The sequence below is a fragment of the Cyprinodon tularosa genome, unplaced genomic scaffold, assembly GCF_016077235.1.
Source record: "Cyprinodon tularosa strain WSP-4 unplaced genomic scaffold, ASM1607723v1 ctg12, whole genome shotgun sequence".
In the NCBI taxonomy this organism is placed as follows: Eukaryota; Metazoa; Chordata; class Actinopteri; order Cyprinodontiformes; family Cyprinodontidae; genus Cyprinodon; species Cyprinodon tularosa.
In genome coordinates, this window is record NW_024038003.1 from 3900457 (window position 1) to 3927867 (window position 27411).

The window sequence follows — 27411 nt, forward strand, 5'->3', positions numbered from 1 at the left end:
GAGCTAGGGTGAGACAGCACGCAGCTTAATAATAAAGCTAAAGTAAATCCTTTATATAACTATAATAATAACATCAAACAAATTGTAGTGCTATGATATTCATTAGCCCTAATTTGACCCTAAAACACCTAAACTTCTATTTCTATTTTAAAAGAAAAAAAAAAAAATATTTTAAAGGAATTTTCTAAATGAAATTTCGTTTTGTTTACACTTGTGTATACAACATGACAAAATAAATCTAAGTCTAATTCTAAGTCTAAAACACAGTTGACTAACAACTAAGTGGTTCATCACCCATGCATCTATAGCCTATTTTTCCTGTTCTTCAGGTTGGAATATCCCACGCTGATCTCTGAATGCGACATCAACGGTGCTCATGTCAAATGAGAATCTAGCACACAATAGAAGTGTAATATTCAAAATGGATTTTGATGATATTCAGACAAGAACGGCATCCAACTCAACTCAAACACCAATAGAAACTCCTTGTAAGGTGAAAAAAACAACCCCTTCATATAAGAGCTTGAGCTACAGTATGATAAGTAGCGGATGGTTGCTGCAGTTCTTTGTTTTGGCCACAGGTGGTAGTATCATTAGAAAACTCCATAATGCGTCTTTAAAGGGAAACGCCGTTTTTTTACATTGGGCCCTTGATTTAAGGTTATTACATCAAGTTCTACTCACCCATATGAGTTTTTGTGTCATTTGGAACAGTTCTGAAGATATTCTGTTAGTTTATACCCAAGTAACGTCTTCCTACGGGCAACGACTTGAAGGCACAAACTAAAATGTTCATAATTTATCATTTATAGTACGCCAGCATTTATAACATGTAGGGGAATCACTGTCCCCCAGACACCCGCGGTTATATTATTTATATCTTTTAAAAACAAAGCGGAGTGTGTATGATGTCATCCGCACGCGCCAGCTACCATTCATTCATCCTGTCCGCTGAACTGCTGCTAGTTTTACTCGCATGCCTGGAAGATGTCTAGTGCTACTACCACAGATGATCTCGCTCTCGAAATGGAATTGAATGATTCAGATTAGCTAGCCGAATGTATAGAGGGGGTAGAGCGTAGCCGCCTGTGGCCCAGGCCGGTAGCCGGCGCGCGCGGATGATGTCATACACACGCTGCTTTGTTTTTATAAGATATAAATATAAATAATATAATCGCGGGTGTCTGGTGACAGTGATTCGCCTACATGTTATGAATGCTGGCGTACCATAAAGAATAAATTATGAACAGTTTAGTTTGTGCCTTCAAGTCGTTGCCCATAGGAAGACGTTACCTGGATATAACCTAAAGGAATATCTTCAGAACGGCTCCAAATGACACAAAACTCATATGGGTGAGTAGAACATCATGTAATAACGTAAAATCGAGGGGCCAATGTAAAAAAATAAACGGCGTTTCCCTTTAAGCTGACTTTGATCTTAAGAGCAAATTGTATTGTTAGTCATCTCTGCTAATTGGTGGCCTTGTGGTTTGAGCAAGTTTCTCGCGTCCTTGTAAGGCTGCAGGGTCACTTGTTCCAAGCACAGTGACTAAAGTCCCCGAGCAAAAGGGGCAGCCAACTGCTTCCTAAGTGATGGTTTAAATACAGAGGACAAGTTTAATTTTAGCGTACAAAGCTGCAATGACAAAATAAAGATGATTATTACTAATATTTTAGACTACAGTTTCTCTTTTATTAAACTAAGGAAACTCAGTGTTAATCTGGTAGAGACAGGTATTTCACATGGATCTCGACTACATATTCTACACGTTTCAGCTAGCCTCTTTGGTTGTAGTGTGGAATTAAAAAAAGCCCAGCATCAGTCGTAAGAAGGCCTCCTCCAGTCTCTTTGTGTCTAAGTCTCCTTCGCCTGAAAAAAAACCCAGCATGATGACGCAGGTGGCACAGGCAATGGATGACTCACTAAGCACAGTTAGCACACACACACGCACACGCACACATGCAACTACACAGAAACACATAAAAGAGCAGCTGTGTATAAATACATATATCTATATTTGTGTCTTTTTTTACCTCTTTTATATCACGTATTACTTAATTGATTTCAAGCAACCACAAAGTTAGTGTGATATTGGTAGCTTTTAATCTTATAGGCCCACTTAAGTTATTGGTAATGTTCTGCAGCATTTCCTCCGTTGAAATGAAAATATGTCAATTTTTGGAAAAGCTGCTTTAAAATACAAATATTGGACAGGGCCAATGCAATGTAATATGCTGTGCAAATATTTAAAAGCCTCTGGGACTCTTTTACATTTTGTCATGCATTAAAACCTCCAATTTTTGTGTACGTTTGTAAAATGTCAATGAAAGACCAACATAAAATAATTCATAACTGTAAGGCGGAAGGAAAATGATAAATGATTTTCAAATGTTTTCAAAAAAAGAAGAAAAGTACCTGATTGAGATACCACTAAAACAAACATAACATCAGCTGCCTTTTCAAGTAAACTAATATAGAAAGTCTACCTATGTGTAAAGAAGCTATTCCGAGTAATGAGGTCTTAAACTAACATAAATCAGAATTAAATGGCCCCACAGCCGCCTAAACAAAATAAACTGTTAATAGGACCACAGTCACTAATGGAATCTACAAATCTACAACATTTCATGTACTAAAATGTTGAACTAGAAAGAGAATATCAGTATAAAATCCCCAGCCCTTTATGCCAAATAGTATTATGAGAAATCTTCAAAAGATGCAATAGAATATTTCTTCTAATGTATAGGAACAACCTTAATAGGATACATAATACAGGGTCAGAATATGTGCATATACAAGGTTATGTCTTGAAAGATCTTCTGAAGATGATAGGAATCAGCAAGGAAATGCTAATAAGGATCTTCTGAGAATGTTGGACCAGGATACTAGCGTATAACTGAGGACACATGCTGAGAGGTCTTCAAAATCTTAAATGCAAGAAGATCCTGGGGGGGATCTGCTGAATCCCTGGAGTACGCAATATCCTGGATCTATGGATTTTCAAGTGGTTCTGATCCTGAATAATCCGAAATTTACCTTACATACCTTAAGTATACATCTTGAATTTATTTGGATATGTTCTTTATCTTTAAGAAATATGGAAAAAAAATATGGATTTCAACTTCCTGGAATCCAACCCTTTTTGTCAGTGCAAAATATGTACAAAGCAAACATACGTGTATGCAAGAACCGATCTAAAAATAAGTAAACATTTCTTAAAATGAGTCAATTTTGCCCTCAATATGAGCAGGTAAATAAGAGGATATTGAAATGAAATGGTTATCTTTGCCCCTAGAATAAGATGATATAGGACAATGTTATTCTTTATTTTATAAGGAAATTGTTTTCTTGATTTACTTAATTTGAGGTAAAAAAAAAACATTTCCTGCAAAGAAAAACATTGCTTATTTATGAGGTGCTTTGATAAGATGAGACCTAAACATAGCTGCTTTATCTACAGGTGCTGGTCATAAAATTAGAATATCATGAAAAAGTAGATTGATTTCAGTAATTCCATTTAAAAAGTGAAACTTGTATATTATATTCATACATTACATACAAACTCATATATTTCAGATGTTTATTTTGTTTAATTTTGATGATTACAAATGACAACAAATGAAAATCTCAAATTCATCATATCAGAAAATTAGAATATTGTGAAAAGGTTCAAAATTGATGGCCCCTGGTGCCACACTCTAATCAGCTAATTAACTCAAACCACCTGCAAAAGCCTTTAAATGGTCTTTCAGTCTAGTTCTATAGGCTACACAATCATGGGGAAGACTGCTGACTTGACAGTTGTCCAAAAGACGACCATCGACACCTTGCACAAGGAGGGCAAGACACAAAAGGTCATCGCTAAAGAGGCTGGCTGTTCACAGAGCTCAGTGTCCAAGCACATTAATAGAGAGGCGAAGGGAAGGAAAAGATGTGGTCGAAAAAAGTGTACAAGCAAGAGAGATAACCGCACCCTGGAGAGGATTGTGAAACAAAACCCATTCAAAAATGTGGGGGAGATTCACAAAGAGTGGACTGCAGCTGGAGTGAGTGCTTCAAGAACCACCACACACAGACGTATGAAAGACATGGGTTTCTGCTTTCGCATTCCTTGTGTCAAGCCACTCTTGAACCACAGACAGCGTCAGAAGCGTCTTGCCTGGGCTAAAGAGAAACAGGACTGGACTGCTGGTGAGTGGTCCAAAGTCATGTTCTCTGGTGAAAGTAAATTTTGCATTTCCTTTGGAAATCAAGGTCCCAGAGTCTGGAGGAAAAGAAGAGAGGCACTTCATCCACGTTGCTTGAAGTCCAGTGTAAAGTTTCCACAGTCAGTGATGGTTTGGGGTGCCATGTCATCTGCTGGTGTTGGTCCATTGTGTTTTCTGAGGTCCAGGGTCAACGCAGCCACATACCAGGAAGTTTTAGAGCACTTCATGCTTCCTGCAGCTGACCAACTTTTTGGAGATGCAGATTTCATTTTCCAACAGGACTTGGCACCTGCACACAGTGCCAAAGCTACCAGTACCTGGTTGAAGGACCATGGTATCCCTGTTCTTAATTGGCCAGCAAACTCTCCTGACCTTAACCCCATAGAAAATCTATGGGGTATTGTGAAGAAGAAGATGCAATACACCAGACCCAACAATTCAGAAGAGCTAAAAGCCACTATTAGTGCAACCTGGGCTATCATAACACCTGAGCAGTGCCACAGACTGATCGACTCCATGCCACGCCGCATTGCTGCAGTAATACAGGCCAAAGGAGGCCCAACTAAATACTGAGTGCTGTACATGCTCATACTTTTCATGTTCATACTTTTCAGTTGGCCAACATTTCTATAAATCCTTTGTTTTTATTGGTCTTCAGTAATATTCTAATTTTCTGATATGATGAATTTGAGATTTTCATTTGTTGTCATTTGTAATCATCAAAATTAAACAAAATAAACATCTGAAATATATGAGTTTGTATGTAATGTATGAATATAATATACAAGTTTCACTTTTTAAATGGAATTACTGAAATCAATCTACTTTTTCATGATATTCTAATTTTATGACCAGCACCTGTATATGCATAATATCAGGCCCTTTTCAACTAAAATCTCAAATAAGGGGCACTAACTTACTTATGCACACAAAAAGTTGCATACACAATTAATGGGGCATATATCTGATTTTTTACTATGTTTGTGTGGATAACAGGTGCAAAGTAATCGCCCTGTTTAAAAACGGATTTTACATGTACTAAGGTTTTAGAGAGCAGATTTGATTTATTGTACCCATCCCAAGGGTAGCAACAATATGCAACATAATCCATCTATGTGGAGGAGATACAGGCAGAGGATATAAAGGAGGATGCTCCCTGTTTGTGTGAAAATTCAGGACCTATTACCTAAAAACTTTTGAGGCAGAAGCCCAGTGGGGAAGCCTCTGCCATCTGGATGATTCCAACCATTGGAACCAGTCAAGGTCATTGCTTTCATTTCATAAATCTACACCGCATCATCTTTCGTAACACCCCACATGCTTAAAAAACATTTGTCAATAAAGTAAAACGTCCTTTTATTTTCATTGATTAAAGAAAACTGTTAATGTTTTGCATTTAAATAGAAAGGGCAAAATAGCAGTTTTTTCAGCATCTCAGCACACACACAAAAACAGAGACAAACATTTTTTTCATTGTTTCCTATCAATGATCAGCTTTCCTAATGCATAACTTAAGTAATAACAAAAAGATGTGCGAAACCAGTCAAAGTAGATGTAAAAATGGCTGAAGCCAAAAACAGGCCCATCTTGGAAGAAAATAAGTAAATACCTTTAAGTAGTGCATTTACTCAGAGCTAAAATGTGTATATATATATATTTTTTTTTTAGAATGGCCCCACCAATGCTCACACTTAAATCCCATTAAGATTTTTTTCTCAAACTTGAGAACTGATGTTAACACAAGCTCTTAACTCAAACTGACTGAGCTAAAGATATTCTGCAAAAAAACTGGACACAAATATCTGTTAATAATTTATTAGGCTTTTAGAGTCACCTAACAAAGTACTGCAAAATCTAATTTTAGAAAGTACTGACTAAGGCTGGGGGAATGCATAAAAACCCAATTTTCAGATTTTCTTTTTTCAAAAATTTGCAAAAGCAATTATTTTATTTTGCTCCATCACATCAAATTCCAGTGAAATAGATAAAATCCCGGCATTGTTATTAAATGTGGGAAGTCAAGGGATATAAATACTTTTGAAAGGATTTATCCACTATAAAAACATCTTCTTTTTTCTGAGTCAGTTAGCAGTCTGCATCGTCACTGTAACTGGGAGATGAAATAAAAAGTTAAGAAGAAACACTGACATTAAAGAAGCAAAACAGTCTCTCGTTGTCAGCTTGCTGACAGTTGTACTGCAGCTTTTGTGCAACTTAGAAGCTCATTTTTTACTTTGCTTGGTTCTTAGGTTTGATGTGCAGAAAAATAAAGAAAGGAGAGAGAAGAGATTTATCCATGGCTACACCAAAGTCAGAGGTCACTGTGGGCCAAGTCTGAGACAGCAGTAGAACAGAGCCAACACTTTAAATGACTCCATTTCATAAAATATATAACATCAAACAACATGGATCCATATGTACTTTAGATGGATGAAGGGATATGGAGGTGGAAGTAATGTTATCTGCTTACTTGGAGGATTTATGGAACTGGTTTGGTGCACTGAAATCAACAGTATCAACTGTATGGTGACAACAGCAGCAGGGAGGATGCATTAAAAAACAGGGAGAGTTCACATCCTATCTATATTTTTTATATCAACTAGATTTTGAGGTTATAAACCATTAGCACATCACTAATATACAGATATATACAAAATTGTTCAAGCTGCTCGCAGATATAGATAACCCAGTTTGTTTCCAAAAGGAAACGAGACACAGTTTCAAAATATAGTAAAAGAATATAAAAGAATAAATAAAAATAGCTATGTTTTATAGCTATGTTTTATTGTTTTTAAAAAAAACAATAATGTTAAGAATATTGCTGAATATGTTCCTCTCAATAATCAGTGACAATATCTTTATTGGTTGTAATTTATGCTCTGAAACCAATGTTGTGAATTGGATCTGATACAGAATTTGTAAAGGGCACTAATAATTAGGGTGAAGCCATGTATGTAGGCGGTTGTAAGATGCAAAGATATTTATTGGTTGGGCTTCCCTGTATGCTTTCTCTCAGTACTTCACTTCTCGTGAAGTGAAAATATAGCAGAGGCTGATACACATGCAATATTTTCCCTTGACAAAAAAATGCTACTTTTACTACAAAGTTAAGGTTTTTTGATGAATTGCTAGAAATTATTACAGTACTTTAAAAAAGCCAGTTAAAGTTGCAAATACTATAAAATGTGGGCAATGTATTGAAGGCAACATATTTTTGTAATCTTCACGTGAACAGGGAGGCATGTTGTGTGTTGGATGGATGTGGATAATGTGGAAAATACAGATCTGTTGGAGAATGTAGAGGTGTTTCAGGTGGCAGAGACTCACTCTGGCCTTGGCGGCAGGGGTGGAGGAGTCTGATGTCTTGCTGTTCAGGGTGGAGGAGACCTGGGGAGACAACCAGGCCCTTAGTCAATAAAAACCTCGACCAACCACACGCCAAAGCAGAACGACATGGAAAAGCAGGAGTTAGTGTGGGAGCATGAGGGGGGTCAAAAGGAGAGAGGCTGGATAAATCACATAAATGTGTGGGTTGTTACAGTCAATAAACGCAAAAGACTGGGTGGGAAAAAAAACACATTAATCTAGTCTACAGACTGATGGTCTGGATGTATGACAACTTTCAAAAAGCTGGGTACAATGCATTACATGGATCAGGACAGCAGTTTATAGTCTAAGAAGGTGAAACAGATAGAGCACTTTAAAAATGATCACAATGAATAGCAGTAATTAGTTCTAAAATATGACTGAATTCAAATGCCTTTTCCTGTTCTTCATTTGCAAACTGCATTTTATTGGGTTTCTACAAAAACATATTGCTCATGTATTCAGCCACCAGTTTTAATTCTTTGTACAATCAAAATCAATTCTTTTGAGTTGCAACTTTCCACACCGAGTGAAGTTTTTGCCTCCTTCTCAAACTTAGTATAATGGATGGAGAGTCTATGCTACTGTAACAACAATCCACTACAGTTATGAAAACCATTTCTTCTGCCAAGCAGTGAATTGATACGTTCATTCCTTAGAGTAAACTCAAAATAAAAGTCTATAAATCTCTAAGTCTATAAGTCACAGATGGGCGCTCTGCATTGCTGTGGCGCTTTTTAATAATTGACCCACTTTAACTGTAACAAAGATTGTGAGTTATCTCATGAAAGTCAAGATACTTATTGTTTTTCTCCATGTCCCTCATGGGTTTCAATAATTTTCTTATTTGAAAAAAGAAATCCTTCTACTTCTTATTCGATAATTCCTTTTTTTTTTGGTATATAAAATAAAACTTAAATACTGTGAGGTTTTGGGTTGTAATCAAACATAAATGCCGAAATGTTTCATTTGTGTGAGTAGTGATGCAAAAGAACTATAGAAAGCTGCGCAAAATAGCAAAGATCAATTATAAATCAGATGTAGAAGGACTGCAGAGCTGATAATAACACACTCCCAGTCCCATGCCATTATTTAGATAAAAAAAAAACATTATAAACATATAAAAAGCATAGATAATACTTAAAACAAATAAACAATAGGTATAAAATCAAAGAGTAGACACAGAGCCTTTGCAATTGTAATTCAGAGCAGCAGTGAAATTATGGAAACCAACAGAAAAGACAGATGATAAAGGGAACATTTGCACTCCTGCAAAACATAATTATGCATCTACCCTGGAAATCCAGGCCATAAAAATACAGCTTGAAGAACTTTTATTTTACTTTTTCCAGTGTAGTAGTATTACTATAGAACTGTAAATAAACAAGAGGTCAATATGGTAAATATAACGCTGAGTGATACTAGCACAGATGTGGAAATGCTGTTCTTCTAGATAAATTGAATGAAGATGATGTCTCTGTTGGTCTTTCTAAAATTTCTATGCTGGTCAAACATTTATTGGTCTTTTTTCCAGTGTAGTATAATTACTTAAAAACTATATATCTAGGCTCTTTCAATTTGTTTAAAGGAAAACTAATCAATTGTATATAAACTTTTGAATTCAAAGAGAGTCATAAAGATTTTATTCTCCAAAAATAACAAAAATAAGATTATGCGTCTATTGGCTTCAGGCAAAATGTATTTTCGAGAGTTTGTTAATTAATAAATCTCATGATGATTCATCTTGCTTGCAAGGTAATAAGTCTGTAGCAAGATTGTTGATATTCAGAAACAATTGGGTGTTTAATTATGAGAGTGATCACAAATATAAAAATGTGTTTGGAGAAGGCTAATTTCAGGCCTCTGTAATGGCTGTGTTGTTTTAGCTTTTGGATTAAATCTAAAAGCCTGGCCCAAGAATAATAGTATATTCTAATTAATAAGTAAGTCAATAAATAAATTAAAAGAGATAGATAGATAAATAGATAGATAGATAGATAGATAGATAGATAGATCGATCGATCGATCGATCGATCGGTGGTTGAACCATAATCCCACCCTTAAAAACAGAATAGTTGAAATTTAGTACAAAGAGCTCAAATTCATCATGAGTGACTTAACTTCTGAACGTAACTATATGAAAAACAAACAAAAAAACAGCTTCTGTGAAACAAAACTTTGAAAAGATGGAAAAGCAATGACGAGCTGCACTGACAGACTATCACAAGGCAAGGCAAGCAGATTAGAGGATCATGCCCGTGATTCAAAGTGACAACACCATTCAATCCTCAAGACAGGGAGTCACAAACTCTGAGCAAACAGAGATGGGGAACCTATTCGGGTCACTGACACATGACGAGATGTCACTCATGTGCATGTATACATTTTTTGCTGTTATCTGTCCATGTATGCTATAGAGAAGGAGACTCTCTGCAGGAACAGAGAAACAATATTAAATAAAAAAAAAATAAGATAGGGATAAATACTGATAATAGAGCATGCTGAATGGAACTGACAGACAGAGGAAGCCAGAGGAAAGATGATGGAATAAAAGGATGGCGTAGGATCAATGCCAGGAAAGAGAAAGATGTTATCGGAGAGATTTATAGCTGCTTATCTCCTCATTATGAGAACAATTACAATCAATGCTCCATGACACATACAGTACTTCAGTAAACCTTGCAGTTTTTAAAATTATTCCAAAAAGAAATAATGCTCACTGCATTTTTTAATCAGAACATCACATGGAACTATAAGGTACAATAAAAGTTAAGTTCAAAATCCCAACTGACTAACGGTTTACACAATTCTTGTCATAACATTTAAAGTATATTTTAATTTTATTAGAACATTTTCTTTACATATTTTAACGTAACCACTTATAATATATCAAGTTCTCGTTCATAAATGCCTGAGCTGCTTCTATTGTTATATAAACCTTCTGCTCAATTGAGCAATGGAAAAAAGCAGAGGTGAACCAAATTTAAGTGTAATCCAGCTGAGAAAAGCATGAACATTACAAAAGAGGTCTGATTAGGACCAGATAACCGGTGTCCCTTTAGGCCAGCATTTAAACTCCAGCTCTCATTATTTTCTCCGTGACTCTATACCTCCTGGACTTGGTTTTCTTCCCAAGTTTTGCAGCTAATTACAAATTGTGAATTTAAAATAATGTTTTCTTAGAAACATTTTTCACTGTTATTGCACTGTTATTTGCAGTTATTAGCTTCTGAATAATTTCTTAGAAATCTTGTATCATGCAAAATCCACTTTTTTGAGCTTTTAACTGTTTTAATGTTATTCCTTTGCAGAATCATACCTAATGGGGTAAGCAGGAAGCCATATACATACACATCAAACTTTTCTTGACAAACTGGGGAACCTCAAAAGTTCAGTATGAATTAATTAAATTATTAGGTTGTACTTATCTAATAGAGATTGTTAGGAATAAAAGACTGGCAGCCGTGATTCCTTTCTAAATGGAAGTTTTTGTGTCACATTGAATGCATATTTTCAAATTAAAGCCTTTATAATTTTATTTTCCTATTACAAATTGAATTAAAAGGGTTAGAGGATGATCTTTTATTTCTGGTTGGATCATCTAAATAAATGGTCCTCCTAACTGTCAGTCATTATGGTGATATGTTTACGTAAGGCCGTCCTATGTGCTTGACCCGTTAGCCATCTTTTTCTGCGCATGCGCACTTTCAGGCATATATCTGTGGTGAGCTATGGTTTCAGATAGTAATTGAAGCTCACGTTTCTCACCGAGGTTCTTTGAAAATGGCAGAGGGTTGTAAGAGAAAAGGTATCTAAAAAGTGTATGAAAAGAAAAGAAAGGCCACAGAAGAGGCGGATATATCCTGGAATGCTTTGCGTGGAGAGCTCTCTTCACAAAGCATTATGGGAATTGCTGTCACAGTGGACAGCTGTCGCTACCCGACAGCGGCGACTAATAGCAAAGATGGTGCAGGCACCACACAGTGGAGCTGGAGTACCGCGACCAACAGGGAAGTGATCATCTTTTGAACGGTAAATTTACTGAGTTTGCTATATAGTCCCTGCTCTATATAGTGATTGAGGGATTTAAGGGTTAGGGCGGATGTTCGTGCACAGTAAGCTTGAGCTATGAGAACACCAACTTTTAAACAGAGGGTGCAGGAGGAAAAAAGGGCTCGTGCATGCTTTTGCACGTGTCTAATAGACGTTCCCCATTGGGAACGGGTACAGGATTGTCCTTTTTTTCCCTTTTTTTTCTGTGGAGGGGCGAATCTTTTTTTTTAAAAATCACAAAAATCCTCCACAATACCATTAACTGAGTATATTCATCTTCACAGTTATTTTGAGCTTGTTCACTCTCATGCAAACTTAAAGACCATATGCATTTGGCTGGGCTTTCTTTACCAGATAATTGTTAACTGCTTTGTGATATAACCACAATATAATCATCAAGTAGAAAAGGCCTTTAGAATAAAAATAGTTCTTATAATGCAGCACTTGCCAACTGTTTGAATAACAAATCCACCAGCTCGTTTGTTCTGCCTTTCAGGAATCCTGACAGGAACATCTCTGTTCTGAATTATTTATTGACCTCTCAGGTGAAGACTCCATTTTAATCCCCTTACCTTCCCTCCGCCCGGCTGGTACTTGATGTTGTCGATGGATCCAATTTTGGAGCGCACATTCTTTAGGTCTGGCGTAGGAGCATTGATGGGTCGGGGGGTTCGGGGAGGGCGAGGAGCTGCGGGCTTCTTCTCCAGGGGGGTCTGCTTGGGCACAGGGGGTTTTGTGATGACACGGCGGCGATGGGTGGATGCACCTTCACCATTGGTGGAGGCAGACGGGGTAGCCGGAGTGGCTGTGGATGTTGGGCGAGGACGTGCTGTAGAGGAAATAAATCACAATTACAATAAGTTGTAACAATTTAACTGTAAAACAGGAAATGTAATTTTAGAGGGTTATGAATAAATGAAAAAAAAAGTATTTATGTTTTATATAAACTTTACTGTATAACAAAGAGGAAAATAAGATGGTAATGCTTTTATCATTATTTTTATATGAATAAATCTTATATACGTAGACCTTAATAATGTTACTGTTCTTACCTGTAGTTTTGGGTTTCTTGGTCTCCCCTGTCTTATTATCAGTCTTCTCATTTTTGTTGGCTGAGGAGACAAGAAAAGATGCAAGTTTGACACAATATGTCCCTGGATGATTCACAGCATCCTTTCTTAGAGAGGTGAGACACTGTTTGTGATGTGCAGATAAAAATACTAGTGTGGTGTCTATGAAAGCTAACAGTTGAATGTAAAGTGCAACATATGATAACAATTCAGTGAGCCTTTGCCTTAGAGGTGCCAGTGTGACTCATTGGCCCAGTTTCATAGAGACTCTCAGAGACAACCTTTTTCTTAATAAAACAATAATGCACAAGTGGGTAATCTGTGTATACCGGCAGTTTTATTAGCCGTCGCTGCAGAGGTGCCATTCTTGTTGGGAGCCTGACGAGGAGGGGCTGTGGTTTTTGGAACAGGTGAGCGTTTCTCTGCCCCATTTTCTGGAGTCTGAAATTCAGAGCAGAGGAGAGATAACTTAGCTGTGAGTCTGCAAACAAATTACCTGGAACCACCACAAGGAAAATGTGAGCATAAACTCTTCTAAAACTTTTTAAAACAGAGGCAATGTGAACAAATCAGTTAGCCACACTTATGTTGTTTGTCATATTGACATTAATTGTGTATGGTTTAATGTAAGTGGGTGTGGTTGACTTTTGTAACCTGTAAACATTTTTAGCATTTTTAGAATCAGAATGGCACAAAAAACTTGGCTGTGGCAAAAATTTGACGTCATTTTTGTTAAATCTGAAAAATGTCTGTGTATCAGATGTTTAACACACAATTCAATGTGGAGACTCACTGCCTGCAGCTGCCTAAAAACAGACACCATGCAGACTTGGAAGTCCACCAAGTCATCAGTTCATATGGTTGCATTTAAAGCCAACATGAAGACATTTGGTCAAGTTAAATGATGGAAGAGGCAAACAGTTTCAGCAAAGGGAACACACAGAGACAGCTATATGTTTTAGCAGTGGCCTTCAAGATGCAATAATTCCTAATTTTATATAGAGCAAACTGGGAAATAGTGATGTGAATAGCTACAGCTTTTTAGTTTGAATATGGTGTGACATCACAAACCATCTCTCTATGTGGTTGGTGATACTCAGAGCTTAGCTCCTCCCTGCCCAGAGGGTGCACCATACCGTAATATAGGGGCAAAATGACAGAGAGCACCAAAAATGTTCTTGCTAACAGTATCATAAAGATATGGTTTACTTAGTTCTTCATTGAACATATCCCACCAAAAGGTAATGCTGTTTTACTGAGTTTTTATTTTTGCCCAGTCGTCACTCATCTTGTTTTAGTCTACACAAAGTGCTCAACAACCTGGCAGTCACTTATCTCTTAGCTTCATGGTAAGAGACCATATATATATATATATATATATATATATATATATATATATATATATATATATATATATATATATATATATATATATATTAGGGATGGAACGGTTTATGAAAACCATCCAAACCATTCGGTTCGATTCGCGTGTGTTGCGTTCGCTGCTACTTTTTCTCATAGGCGAAGCGTGTACACTCTAGAGCAAAAGGTGGCGGTACTGCGACCAAAGCCAACCACCAGTAGTAAACAAGAAGAAGAAGAAGCGAAGCTGCATAGCCGGGTGTAGCAGAAAAAAATCAGTTGTTGTGGAGAATTGTGTGGGTATGGCGAGTGGGAAAGAACAGGAGTTGGAAGACGCGCCAGCAGCACTTTATAGGTCTGCTGTATGGGACCGCTTTGCATTTAGAGTGACCTACTGTACGATGACGGCGGAAAAAAAGTTGTGGATAAAAGTGCAACAGTGTGCAAGCATTGGGCAACATGTTTTGTTTATGCTAACAGCAACATGACCAACATGTCAGGCTAACAATCAACATATACCGAACCGAAAACCATGACCGCGAAACCGTGAACCGTGGATTTTGTGAACCGTTCCACCCCTAATATATATATATATATATATATATATATATATATATATATATATATATATATATATATATATATATATATACATATATATATATATATATATATATATATATATATATATATATATATATGTATAAAGCAGCTAAGTAAAGGTCAAAGTTCTTCCATAATTCCGCACATGAATACTGTTTTAGGTGGTCTACTCTACAGTAAAGGCTTTATGAATATCTTCTACTGTATTGGATTTTCCCTTATCAGTTAAATCTAATAAAGGCTTGGTATTTGCATATATTTCCAACTGGGCTCCTCAGTATCAGTGGCCTTTAAGCTTCTGTGCTCAGGGCCTCTGCAGGTATTAATCCTTCATTGTGTCACAGTATGAACGTTGATGTATATTTCTGCTTTTCTGTATGTGTGCTGCCAGTGCCGTGTGAACAAAAAGCCAATAAAATTTTAATTAGGCAGAAATGAGAAAAGCAAAGGATAAAACCTAATAAAAGGTTAAGACATACACCTGAAATTCAAGAAGAAAAGCAGGGGGTGCTGGGTGTGAGGGAAGGTTTTAATATTGTGAGATTTAAAATGAGATTTGGGACGGAGGGAAGGTCCATGATGTCTGGTATCCCGAAGGACCAGAACATCTTTTAAAGTTTTATTAGACAGGAGATCTGTGTGGCAAAGGTAAACACATTTTACAAGCTTCTGTAAGTGGTAAGAAAAAGTTACTGATGTCAAACTCTTTGCAAAGTTTAACTGGATAAAACTTGCTTTGTTATTGTGATATATAGTCCCGCCTCTCTATGTAAATTGTTCACCCAGGCTAAAACATGAGGATCTATTTACATTAATTCAACATTTTGTTTGGCTCCCTCATTTTCAAGCTGTTGGCCTTTATTTTTAATTACGTTGCTGCTAATCACATATAACACAACAGATTTAAACTCACCTTGGCAGCCTTGGTTGAGCCTGTGGTTGGCTGACGTTTTGCTGCTGTGGGTGTGGTCGCCTTGGGCATGGGGCTTTTTTTATTGGCTGTAGTAGGAGACGGGCGTTTGGCCGAGTTGGCCACATCATTGGTGGAGAGGGTAGATGGACGTGATTTGGTTGAATTTTGTTTGGTTGAACCCGGATCAAGCTGGGTTATGAATGAAAATCCCCCCAAAAAAACAAAAACGTAGTTGCAAAATATACAGAAAACCCATAAAGAAACACCAGCAAATTATAACAGGGAAAGGAAAAGGAAAAAAGAAATCAGGGAGGGGATAAAGAGAAAAAAAAGCAGTGGTGAAATCCCAGCCGTGAGAAGAATATGGCAGCACAGCAAGCATCCATAAAGCAATCATAAAAAAGGTTATAAAATATTAATTACAGACCGACCTTGGAGAGCTAATGAGTAATAAATTACAAAATTGTCAGAGAAAGGAACTGAGCAGCAACCCACAGACAGCAGATGATATGGAAAAGGGCCCGAGGTGTGACTCACATGCACTACAGCACATCCAGCAAACACCCACATTAAATATCAGCATGATCAAAAAAATAAGACGGAGCGAGATTATCGATGCAGTCACTGTGGAGTGATAAGAGCCCTTCTAGAACCACTGGATCATCTGCCATCCTGACTGTTTGAGTTCTCTTGCAGGAAGTGTGTGTGAGGGGCACTTTGCGCTGGTGTGTAAAGACACTCACCTTGCTCTTGCTGTCTGTGCTTGGAACGGTTTTGCTGCCGTTCCCTGTGGGAGACTTGGCTGTGCCTTTTCCTCCCTTCTCCTCCTTCTTCTCAGCCGGCTTCTTCTCCTCTTCCTTCTTTTCGTCCTTGTTGGTCTTCTCTGGCTTATCCACCTTCTCTGGCTTCTCATTAGCCTTGTCGTTCAGCTTATCAATCTTTTCCTCATTTTTGAGGATCATCTCCTGCTTTTGATTCTTGTCGGTGTTGTTGTCCTTCTTTAGCTGCTCTTCCTTCTTGTCCAAGTTGTTGATCTTGTCCGTCTTGCTGGAGTTAATGTCTAGCTTCTCCTTGTTGTCAGCTTTCACTGCCAGGGAAAAAATAGTGATGCTGTCAGAGTTAACCAATTAAAATATTTAGCTTTTAGAAAAGAGCTGGCAAAACACCTTATCTTTTGAAAGCAACTATTTCTGCGATTCCAAAAGTGATCAACTTAATGATAAAAAAAAAAAAAAAACAGATCTAACATTAAATCTTCTTGGGAACAAAGAAAGTAACAGTTAGTAAACCTGTTTAAACAGAAATGAAATTCAGCTGACCTTTAGCATATGAATCTGTTAGCTGAAGCTAGAGATTGAAGTGAGACATTATTCCTTTGATTATTTGGTGGGTGAAATAATGAATATTTCTACATTTCCGAGAGTGTTGACCCATTATTTTCAGTAGCTTGATTGGAAGCTGAAGGTCAGTAAAAATGTATTTTCTGATAATAACAGTCAGCCCAGAAGTTAATTTAAATTGATAGAAAAAACAAAACAAAATGTGAGCACAGTGGAAATTTGTGGAGTCATTAAAAGTAGATGTGAATAAAGGAACCCCAACAATGGCCATGTCTGAATGTCAGCCTAATTTTAGATACACAATTTTAGATGAGTGTCCGAATGTCTAGTGGATGAAAAAGTCGAAATTTTCCATATTGCACCTTCAAAAGTGATCATCCATGGTCACTATGGTAAATGGCCTGTACTTATATAGCCCTTTTTCAAGTCAGGAGCCTTGACCAAAGCGCTTTACACTACATTCAGTCATTTACCCATTCACGTACACACTCACACACTGAGTGTGACCAGCAGATATATCCCGAAAATCTCCGTGAGTGCTCTCCTTGCAAAGCAATATGGGATTTGTTGTCACAACGGCTCTCTGTCGCCATTTGACAGCTACGACTAATAACAAAGATGGCGCAGGAACCGTGAGGGGAGGTAGAGCGAAAATGACTGATCATCTGTCCAAACTGTCAATTAACTGAGTTCACCAAAAAGTTAACTATATAGTCCCAACTCTATATAGTTATTGAGGGATTTAGAGGGTTAGGGCGGACGTTCGGACACGGCCAATCTAATAGAACTGAAATTCTTCTATATAAAACAGCAGGAGCATAGTGACAGGTATAGATGTGGGACTTGGAATTGTTTCCAATTGAAATGTGAAAAATAAATAGAGAAAAAGTTTTCAGATGATTCCTTAAAAAATACCGCAATACTGGTGGTGATAAATTAGGCATTTTAACAAAGGGGATAGAAAAAGTTCAAATTCACAATGCCTATTAAAAGGTTAAAACTGGAAAAAAACTAACAGTCAAAAGAAAACGGTAATGTTACCATTTTCTAGATTTAGAAAAAAATACTAAAACAATTAATCAGAGTAATTGTGATTAATTAATCATTGAACTAAGTGTCAACTTATTTCTCAATCAAATAATTGTTAACTGGACTAAACAGACACCAAACACGCCATGGGCTAAAAGAACAGTTCTAGATAAACAGGAAGCAGGCTAAATTAACCTTTAATTCTGCAAAATAATAAAATCTCTCAAACATGTTTTGCAATTACATTATTATTCGGTTTATCAAACAACTGTTTAAATACAAAATAAGGGAAACATTTAAAATTGTCCTAAAATAGCCAAAGAACTGATTAGAAAAGACATTTATGAGTTAAAAGCAAACTTGAATAAACATAAACTCTAGAATAGAATAGAATAGAATAGAAAATCCCTTTATTGTCCCACAATGGGAAAAATCTGGTTACAGCTGCAAAAAGATTATAGAAAAAAAATGTCACACAAATGTGGACCTTAGAAGAGTGTATAAAAATAAAATAATAGTGAAGAGGTAAAATACAAATTAACAAATAAAATATTTTAGTGTCAAGTGTTTTAACAATATAAATAATATGCACTGGGAGAATAAATAAACAAAATACAGCTGTGGACAGTAATGGATATCTGAAAATAGCAGCAACGTCAGAGATGTGCAAAAAGACAGCAGCATGTTATTTAACTGAATAAGAAAGAAACTGTGCACTTATTGAGGTTGTTTGGAAGAGGGATTGTTATAAAGTCTTACAGCTGCTGGCAGGAAGGATCTGTGATAATGTTCCATAATGCATTTAGGGTGCAGCAGTCTGCCAATATGTGTATTTAAATGCAAACTCTGTTATTACATATTGACAGTATCAGCAACTATTTTCGTCTTTCACAGCAAATATGAGTTATGAGTGTATTTTAAAGTAGGGCTGTGTGAGAAGCAGAATAACTCATTATTCTTGCATATTTTTAGTACCAATTTTAAGCACATCAAGGTTTTCACAACTATATTGAGCTAAGCACACATTCCCACCTTTCCTTTTAAAAAAATAATTTGAGGTGTATAATAATTTGTTACTTTCAGTGTGCTTTTAAAACCCATGTTAAATAAATTTTACTTTTAATTAAAACAATTACATTAAAATGTACTTGTTTTAGGAAGTAATATTACTGCATAAATTTTCATGTTCTGGAAATCCACACTTTACAAGTTCTACCATGATTAAAGGTGCAATATCCTTTTCATTTAAATGTATATTTAAATGCTTTAATAAAAGTCAATGTGGACTTTATCCTTTACTTCTATTACACTTGATTTTTTTTCACTTTGCATATATTTCTACTCTAAACATTCCAACTTCTAATAAATGCAAATTTAAATAATTTCCATCACCTTTACAAAGACATCCTCTGCCTGCATTTCTAAAACGTGAAACAGTTTCAGCGACAGATATTTATCACGCAACATCATTTGCTATTTGCATCTCTACTTCTGTTATTTATAGATTTGAACATCCAAGTGGAAGATTCTATGTAGGTCGTGGCAGCAGATGATTCTGGGTCTGCTTGGTAAACAGGACAACCCATTTAGTCTAATGCACTGCCTTATGTAAGTGCTGACAATGGTGACATGCTGTCTCCTCAAAATCCATGTCACCGAGGTCATCTCCAATCCTGACACTAGACAGTTTTGTAAGTACTGAGCTGTAGCATCTCTGCATACTGGAGATTTAGCACATTGGCGTCTTTTCTGATACAAAAAATCTTTAAATTTTTACACTGAACAATTAAAATTCAATGTCCAACAATCACCAGCAAGACTTTCTTTTGACTTTGTGGATAAAAAAAAAAAAAACTTTTTCATCAAAAGATTAGTTGAAGAAAATACATTTATTCAAAGAACATTCAAAGTGATGTAGAATGAAAATATTGATTTAAACTCAATTCTTCCATTTCTTTATTCCACACATTTATTTTTTTACAACCTATACCTGCTTTTGCATGCACTGCGGACTGAACTCAATTTAATTATATGCATTACAACATTTTGTTTGATATAGTGTGTGTTTCCTCTAAGAGTGTTTATAACACCAATGACACAATTCTTGACTGAATATGGAAACCTACTACAGAAAAATAAAAGCCAAATTCTCTCAGAGTCATGTGCAAAAGAACATTGCCGTTAGGAATAAGACATCCCATCTGAAAAAGGTATTCACGTTTTAGGTAATACGTTTGTCATAACAGTTCTTAAAATTGTTGCAGAGAATTAAAGCTGTTTTGCCAAAAAAAACATTCTGGAACAAAATATCTGTAGGAGTCAAGAGAGACAAATCCTACAATATCTAAAATATTACTTGTCAGTAACTAAATGAATCAAATAAATACAGCATAGCTAGAGTAATAATGCATGGTCCTATCTGTCAGAATATTTTCCTCCTAAAAGTAGTGGTCTTAGTCCTTACTGGCCTAAGTCTAACTCTAAATTTTAGACTAAGTTGACACTACTTCAACAATATCTGACTCCAATATATGATATGCACATTGTTAGACCTTTGTAGAGCTTTACTGCATACCTCTAAGAAAGTTTAGTTTTATTCAGGCGTTTAGGGAAAAGGGCATGTATAAAACTTGCAGAACCATTAGAACTGAGCTTCAGCCCAGTGTAATAAACATTTTCTAAATGCTTTGCATAATATTTTGACATTACAAAAAGGTAGGTCTATAAATGATAAACCAAGGAAAAATGTGGATAGTGTAAGTTTTTTAAGGTACAGTATAACTCACTGTTTATATGTCCCTCTTTTGTATAGAGCATGTGCAAAGGGATTTATGGTGTGAACGTAGTGTTTTACTTCATCAGGGTTTTTCTTGACATTACCATGTATCTTTGTTTAATCTCACTTTAATATTTGTGGCTGAAATTCAGTTCTAAGGACAAAAACCTAAATGATGTATGAGTGAACCCAACTATATGAACCAGGTGATATAGTTTGAATATTCCAACAAAAAGTTTTACTGCTGGAGTCATTCATCACTAAAGCTACCTTCAAATTGCAGGTCTTGAAGCTTAATTAAGATCTTTTGCTGGAACCCAATTTTTTTTCTTGCATGGTCGTTCAGACTTGTACTTAAATGCAGCTTCCATCAGACTCCAGTTCAAACGTTTAATGGCCCTAATGTGACCTACTTGTGCAAAAGGACAATTTAAACGTCACACAGCAGGGCAGAGTTTACAGAAGTCATAATATATGTCACCATCTTTATTTTATTAGGTGTTGCTGCTCAACAAAAAGATCCAAAAATATTATGATCACATCATGAAAAGGTGAAAAAAAGAGCTAATTACAATGTGCCTCTGCGCCTGCTTTGCTAGAGAAGAGTCTGGATGAGTAAGTAGTGAGAGCCTGGATGATAATGTGAGAGTCTGGTAAAACATGACATAAACATTTAGACTGCAAACGCTTTTAAACTATCAGATATGTATCCGATTTTGTACCACATATGATTTTTTTCTACTAGTGGCACAATAAATGTTATGAGCTGTAGGCAGAAAGATTCTCTGGTAGCAGTCTGTCTTCCAGCAAATATGGAGAAGTCTTAAGCTAACGGCACTTCTTGTTCAATAATTGTCTGAAGCTTCTTAAGCTTCTTTAAATTATTTGCTCTGATGCTGCAACCGCAACAGACGATGGCAGAAGAGATCACACTCTCCAAAACACACTCGTAGGGCCTGATCTTCAAAGATTTCAAATAAGAGGCGCTAAATTACATTTGCCATTTTTTTCTTAGTACATGTACGAATACAACAGGACATAAACCGGATGCAAGGTCACCAGTGAGAACTGAACATTCCATTAAGTATGCACCAACAACATCCAAAGCATTACAAGCCTCACTTGTTCCTTTAAAATATGTATATCTTTTCTAAATCTAACAATGGGAAACTAAGAATTGAGTTTTTGGTAAAACAACAAATCTAGTTGGCTAAACCAATTTTGGGTTTGTTTAACCAATGTATTGGTCAGAAAATGACCAAGCTTTTGGTTTCGGGTCAACCAATTTAATCAGTTAACCAAAGAACCAATAAAAATAGTAATTAATGGTTTAATAATCTGACTGTTTGGCTGTAGTCAAGTATAGCGTGTAATAGTTATAGAACTAGAGAATATTTAAAGTCATGTTTACATGTAGAACATGCAACCTTGGTTTTAACGTTCGTCTTACATTAGTATTTAGTAGCAGCAATAATGGGGGGAGTGATGGTGAATGCAGGAGTTTGCTGTGCAACTGTAGGGTTGCTGGTTCAAACCCTGGGTTTGGCTTTCAATGTTAATATGTTAATTGGCCAATGTTTTGGTCAATGTAGCCAATTTGTAATGATTTTCTCTTTTACCAATATGGATTGGTTAAAAAACACTACCAAATTAGATTGGTTGTTTTAACCAAGTGACACATAACTACTAACCAGATTGTAAAAATTCAACTAATTTTCTGGTTGTACTGACCAATCTGTTATTGCGGTAAAAGATATAAGGCACAACCACTTTTGACCAAAGTGAAGACAAAATCTCAGCTCACGTTCCCAAAAAGCATCCAAATCATCTCAAATACTTTTGGGAACCATACATTTGCTGAACAAGGAAAGAAGCGCATTTTTGTTACACACCTTTTAAAACCTTCTATTGATGAAACTTCTAATTTTCTAATAAATACTCATAAACTTAGACTTAGACTTTATTGTCTTAATGCACTGTTTAAAAAAGCCTGTTAATAAAATTAGCTAAGAGAAAAAGAGATGGGTAGTGATAATCTAAAGTGGAATAAAGGCTTCGTAGCCATATTTATGGAAGTGTCATGGTTAAAGATAGCTGTGAGGCTACAGATCAGCAAAGCCTTGGTGCTTTTTGGGGATGTCAACATGTCTGTTACATAACCGGGACAGTGGACATGCCAAGCCAATGCATACAATGTCCTTTCATCTCCATCTTTACTGAATAGTCTGTATGATTCCAGCTTTTTCTCCATAGACTTTATGTCAATTTTATATTGTCTTCTACACAACTCTTTCATGCAGTCTCTGCAACCTGTGGTGCCATTCCTCAACATTAATTTACTGTAAAATCCAGCAGAAAACAGACTTTCTGGTCAAGGAAAAGCAAAAACCACACATGCTCAGGCTCATGCAAAAGCCATTAAAATCTGCATAAGTGATCTGCCTGTACATCTTTCTCTATAGCTATAATGAAGTCAATTCTAACATGGCAATGTTAAGCTAAATGTGATGAAAACTCATAATTTGCTGCAGCTCTTTCCTAAAGCCTCTCTGTGGTCTCATGAATTTTAATGTTCAGGACTCCCTGCAGTGTTTTGTTGTCTGACAAAGGAAATGTGCATGATTAGATTCTATTTCCTTTACAGAACAGCAAAGAAAATAGAAATAGATTACAAAGACATAATGGATCAGCCAGAAACCTTCCAACCCCCACAGCCTTCTCCAACTTCTAAGGTTTCCTCTCTGATGCAGAGCCCTTGTATCCAGATCTGTAAAACCAGATCATTAACAGGTCTTGAACATTCTCTTTGCTGACTGTCGAAGACAATCACATCTGAGCAAAAGCAAATTCCAGCAATTTAGAAGCCCCAATAATAGCTTCTCTAAGTCAATTTGTTAAGTTTTTTTCGTGATTAAAATGCCTTAAAAATTATAATATTTTGCGATGTAAGGATTTTACAAGGTTATCTGGTCCGATCAGCAGATAAGGTATGGTTTCAAACAACACTGTGCCTGTATTTGTTAAAAATATTAGATCAAGATCCCAAACTTTGGTCAATGATACCTTGAAAATATACTCTTAAATCTTAAACTTCGTCACAAATATGCTTTGTATGTATAGGTAAATACTTGGCCAATCCTTTCTTTATATAACAAGTTATGTATAACACCAAATAAATGGCCTAACGTCATCACCAAAGGGGATCATTGTGCATAAATATATGCAGTCTACTTAATCTGCACTCAAACAGTATTACCTGTAAAGCAAAGGTTGTAATATCGCAGCTTTTAATTAACAAACTGGTGATTTGTTGGTTGTGAAATTGATTTTTTTAGTGCTGTGTCACTGCACCCTGCGCCATCAGCCTAATGACTCATGCAGCATCAAACTGCAGACTGGTAACATAAAAAAAATCTGTAACCTAATAACAGCTGCTGGCAATCAGTGGCATGTATTGAAACAACTGTTTGCGATGGAGAGAGAAAAAAAATGATAGAGTTGGACTTCAATTCAGACTATGGCTGTTTTATTAGGACGTAAAATGGTTTTCAGCAGGTGATCAACACTCCAACAACCATGTAACCAATGTATAATCTATTTGTTTTACACCTGTGCATCAATCAGCATGAGCACCACAGGTAAAACAGCAGCAACATTTAACACTGTTATTCGCAATATATTATTTCAAAATAAGAAATTTGCAAATATGCGGCAGAAGGCTTTCTCCTCCGAAGAGGGCCAAAAGCAAAATATTATGTTTTAAAGAAAGCTCTGCACTATGAACCCACTATCACCAACAGAAATGACAGCATACAGGAAGGTTCCTTTAATAGACTTTAAATTTGTCAGAGGTTTACTTTTTCACTCGACGAATACCCCAATCATCCAAAGCCAAAATTAAATGGTTTAGATCACAGCATATGAATGCCCTAAGCAACCTTCAGGCCTACATACAACTGATAATCAGTGAAAAGGGTAAAACACTGATATCCTCTTTTTGTAAAGAACAGGAAAATATATACGTATCTGAATGTGAGAAGATGTTGAGATGATAGATTTGCAGCTTTAATAAAAGTGAAAGTTGGTTCTAAAAATGTATTCAGTTAGGATTGCTAAATACAGATATATACCATGCATTTTAACAATAATAATAATAAAAAAAAGCTTGCATACATTTCCCTGTGTAGAACTTTTTTTACCACACAGTCCCAAAAAAACTCAAGGATTATTGTGATTATAATGTGAGAAAATTGTAAAAGTTAAAAGCCTCTAAATACTTCAAAAATGTGGTCTTTAAATCTAAGTACCGTATTTTCATGACTATAAGGCGCACTTAAACGTCTTTCTTTTTCCCTCAAAATGTGCGGTGCGCCCTTTGGTGCGGTGCGCCCTATGTGTGTTGTAACTGCGACTTTTGAGACCACCTCATTGAGGAGATGATGAAAGAGTGGCTGAATGTAAGGAGACCAGCTGTTTTTTTTCCACTCATCACCATCGCTGTTAATATGTAACTCCATGCGTGCCCATCTCACAGCTGATGTGAAAAACATGGGGAAACAAATTAACGCTGTGCTCGCTGTTCAACCGCTCGACATCGGTGTGAACCGGACCCAGCAGGTGCAGCAGAAGCAGCGAGTTTACATGCAAAGTCAATAGTTGACGCGCGTATAGGTGCAGCAAAAGGTCCCGCAGAGTGTTTTGAGCAGCAGGCGCAGCGCGTCGGGAGCGTTTAAGCATCTGACGCACCGGCAACGAGCTGCTGCTGCTCGAGATGGTAAAATTGAAGTTTTGCTGCTGGACGCGCCGCATCAACCAATCAGAGAAGCTGATCTGGGAGCTGACATCGAGACAGACACAGCGCTCTGATGACATATGATATTAACACAAATGAAAAAGGCTGGATGGATGAGGAGATTATGAAAGCGTGGCTGAGGCAGGCGTATGTGAGGAGACCAGGTGGTTTTTTCCACGCATCACCATCGCTGCGTGCCCATCTCACAGCCGATGTGAAAAAAAAGGTGAATCAAATGAATGCTGTGCTCGCCGTTATCCCGGGGGGTCTGACAAAGGAACTTCAACCGCTCGACATCGGAGTGAAGCGGCCGTTCAAAGTAAGGCTGCGAGCGGCGTGGGAGCGATAGATGACAGACGGAGACCACAGTTTCAGGATAAGTGGAAGGCAGCGCCGGGCAAGTTACGCCACCGTTTGCGGATGGATTGTAGATGCTTGGACTAACGTGTCTGCTGGCTCTGTTGTTCAAGCTTTCGCAAAAGCCGGCATCATTTCTGAGGAGCCGCGCTGCACGGAAAGTGAATCTGACAGCAAAGAAGGGGAAATTGGCATGTCTGATTTAGCGCAGCTGTTTAATTCAGAAACAGAGGATGATGACTTTGATGGGTTTGATTAATACTTTGTAATAAATACATGAATAAAGCACAATCATACTCAGTTTTGCTCCCGCTCTATTTTTCTACCTGAAAACTTAATTCAACAGCAGCCTCTGGGCGGGTCTCCTCCTCTTCACCGCGGCGGCTGGCAGGTGTTTTTTCATCTAAATAATCTAAATCTTGCAGCTATATTTGCTGTGATCAGTGGGAATAAAGTAGTTTTAATATGTTTTTAAGTGAGAAAGTCCACCTGAAAACTTAATAATTGCAGTCAGTTCATCCAGATTATCTATTTCTGTCGGAGGCGCTCAGACCCCCACATACCAGCGGTGCGCCGACAGGAGAAATCCCTTCATCAGCAGCCTCTAGGCCGGGCAGCCTCCGGGTTCACGCGGCTGCTGGCAGGTGTTTTTCATCTAAATAATTTTAGCTGCATGCACCAGGATACCGGTAATAAAAGCGAACATATTCCGTCGGCAGGTTTCAGGATTTTAAGTTAATTTAGGAGTAATCACAGCGCTGTGTCATCTGCGATGTGTCTGTCTCACGGCCAGCTCCCTGCAGGTTTGATTAATACTTTGTAATAAATACATAAATAAAGCACAGTCATACTCAGTTTTGCCCCCGCTGTATTTTTAAATACGCAGTAGAGGTATTTAAAGGTAGTAGAGGACATGTACCTGTATATAAAAAACGCGCCCTATAGTCCGGTGCGCCTTATGTGTGTGTTAAATACAGAAATGGGACACATAACTGAGACTGCGCCTTTTAGTACGGTGCGTCTTATGGTCGTGAAAATACGGTAGGCTTATGTGCTTCATATATAAATGTCAAAAATATCTACAGTAAATAAATTCCAGTCCCAATGTAAACATCGTTTACATTTCCAAGTATGAGCCTGGCTGTCAGAAAAAATATTTCTTTTGTAGATTTACTTCGTACCAAAATCTGCTGTTAATTTTGAGAAAAAAATAACTATTTCAGAATAAATAAAACACAAGGCTAATCAAGTTTTGCTACTTTTCAACAGAGGACTTGTAATGTGTAACAACAAATTATTACCAGTTAAATATGCTCTGTACTTTCACTGTGATAAAACAAGTTGAACTTGTGGGACTAAACAGTAAATCAGCTTCTCTCCTTTTGTATATGGGAAAAAAAAACTACAATTGCAGTTTTGATCATATAGGTGCCACAAATCAAACAGTTTTATCTTATAATTAAAAATACAATGATAAACAATTTAAAATAACTGTGAATAATAAAGAAAGGTAAGACGTGTATTTGCAGTTGCATGATGTT

The 27411-nt window shown here is 36.8% G+C and overlaps 1 protein-coding gene across 2 annotated transcripts in view; it reads right to left on the reverse strand.

The window, feature by feature from the left end:
• The window catches only part of map4l (microtubule associated protein 4 like), a 105229-nt gene that overhangs the window by 4368 nt on the left and 73450 nt on the right, over positions 1 to 27411 (reverse strand). For both annotated transcript variants that reach the window (XM_038271748.1, XM_038271753.1), the window contains 6 exons: positions 16320 to 16663; positions 15577 to 15765; positions 13028 to 13139; positions 12681 to 12740; positions 12201 to 12457; positions 7537 to 7596 (listed from right to left, as the gene is read on the reverse strand). In XM_038271748.1, coding sequence (XP_038127676.1) covers positions 7537 to 7596; positions 12201 to 12457; positions 12681 to 12740; positions 13028 to 13139; positions 15577 to 15765; positions 16320 to 16663 — 1022 coding nt within the window. The remainder of the gene's footprint in view (positions 1 to 7536; positions 7597 to 12200; positions 12458 to 12680; positions 12741 to 13027; positions 13140 to 15576; positions 15766 to 16319; positions 16664 to 27411) is intronic.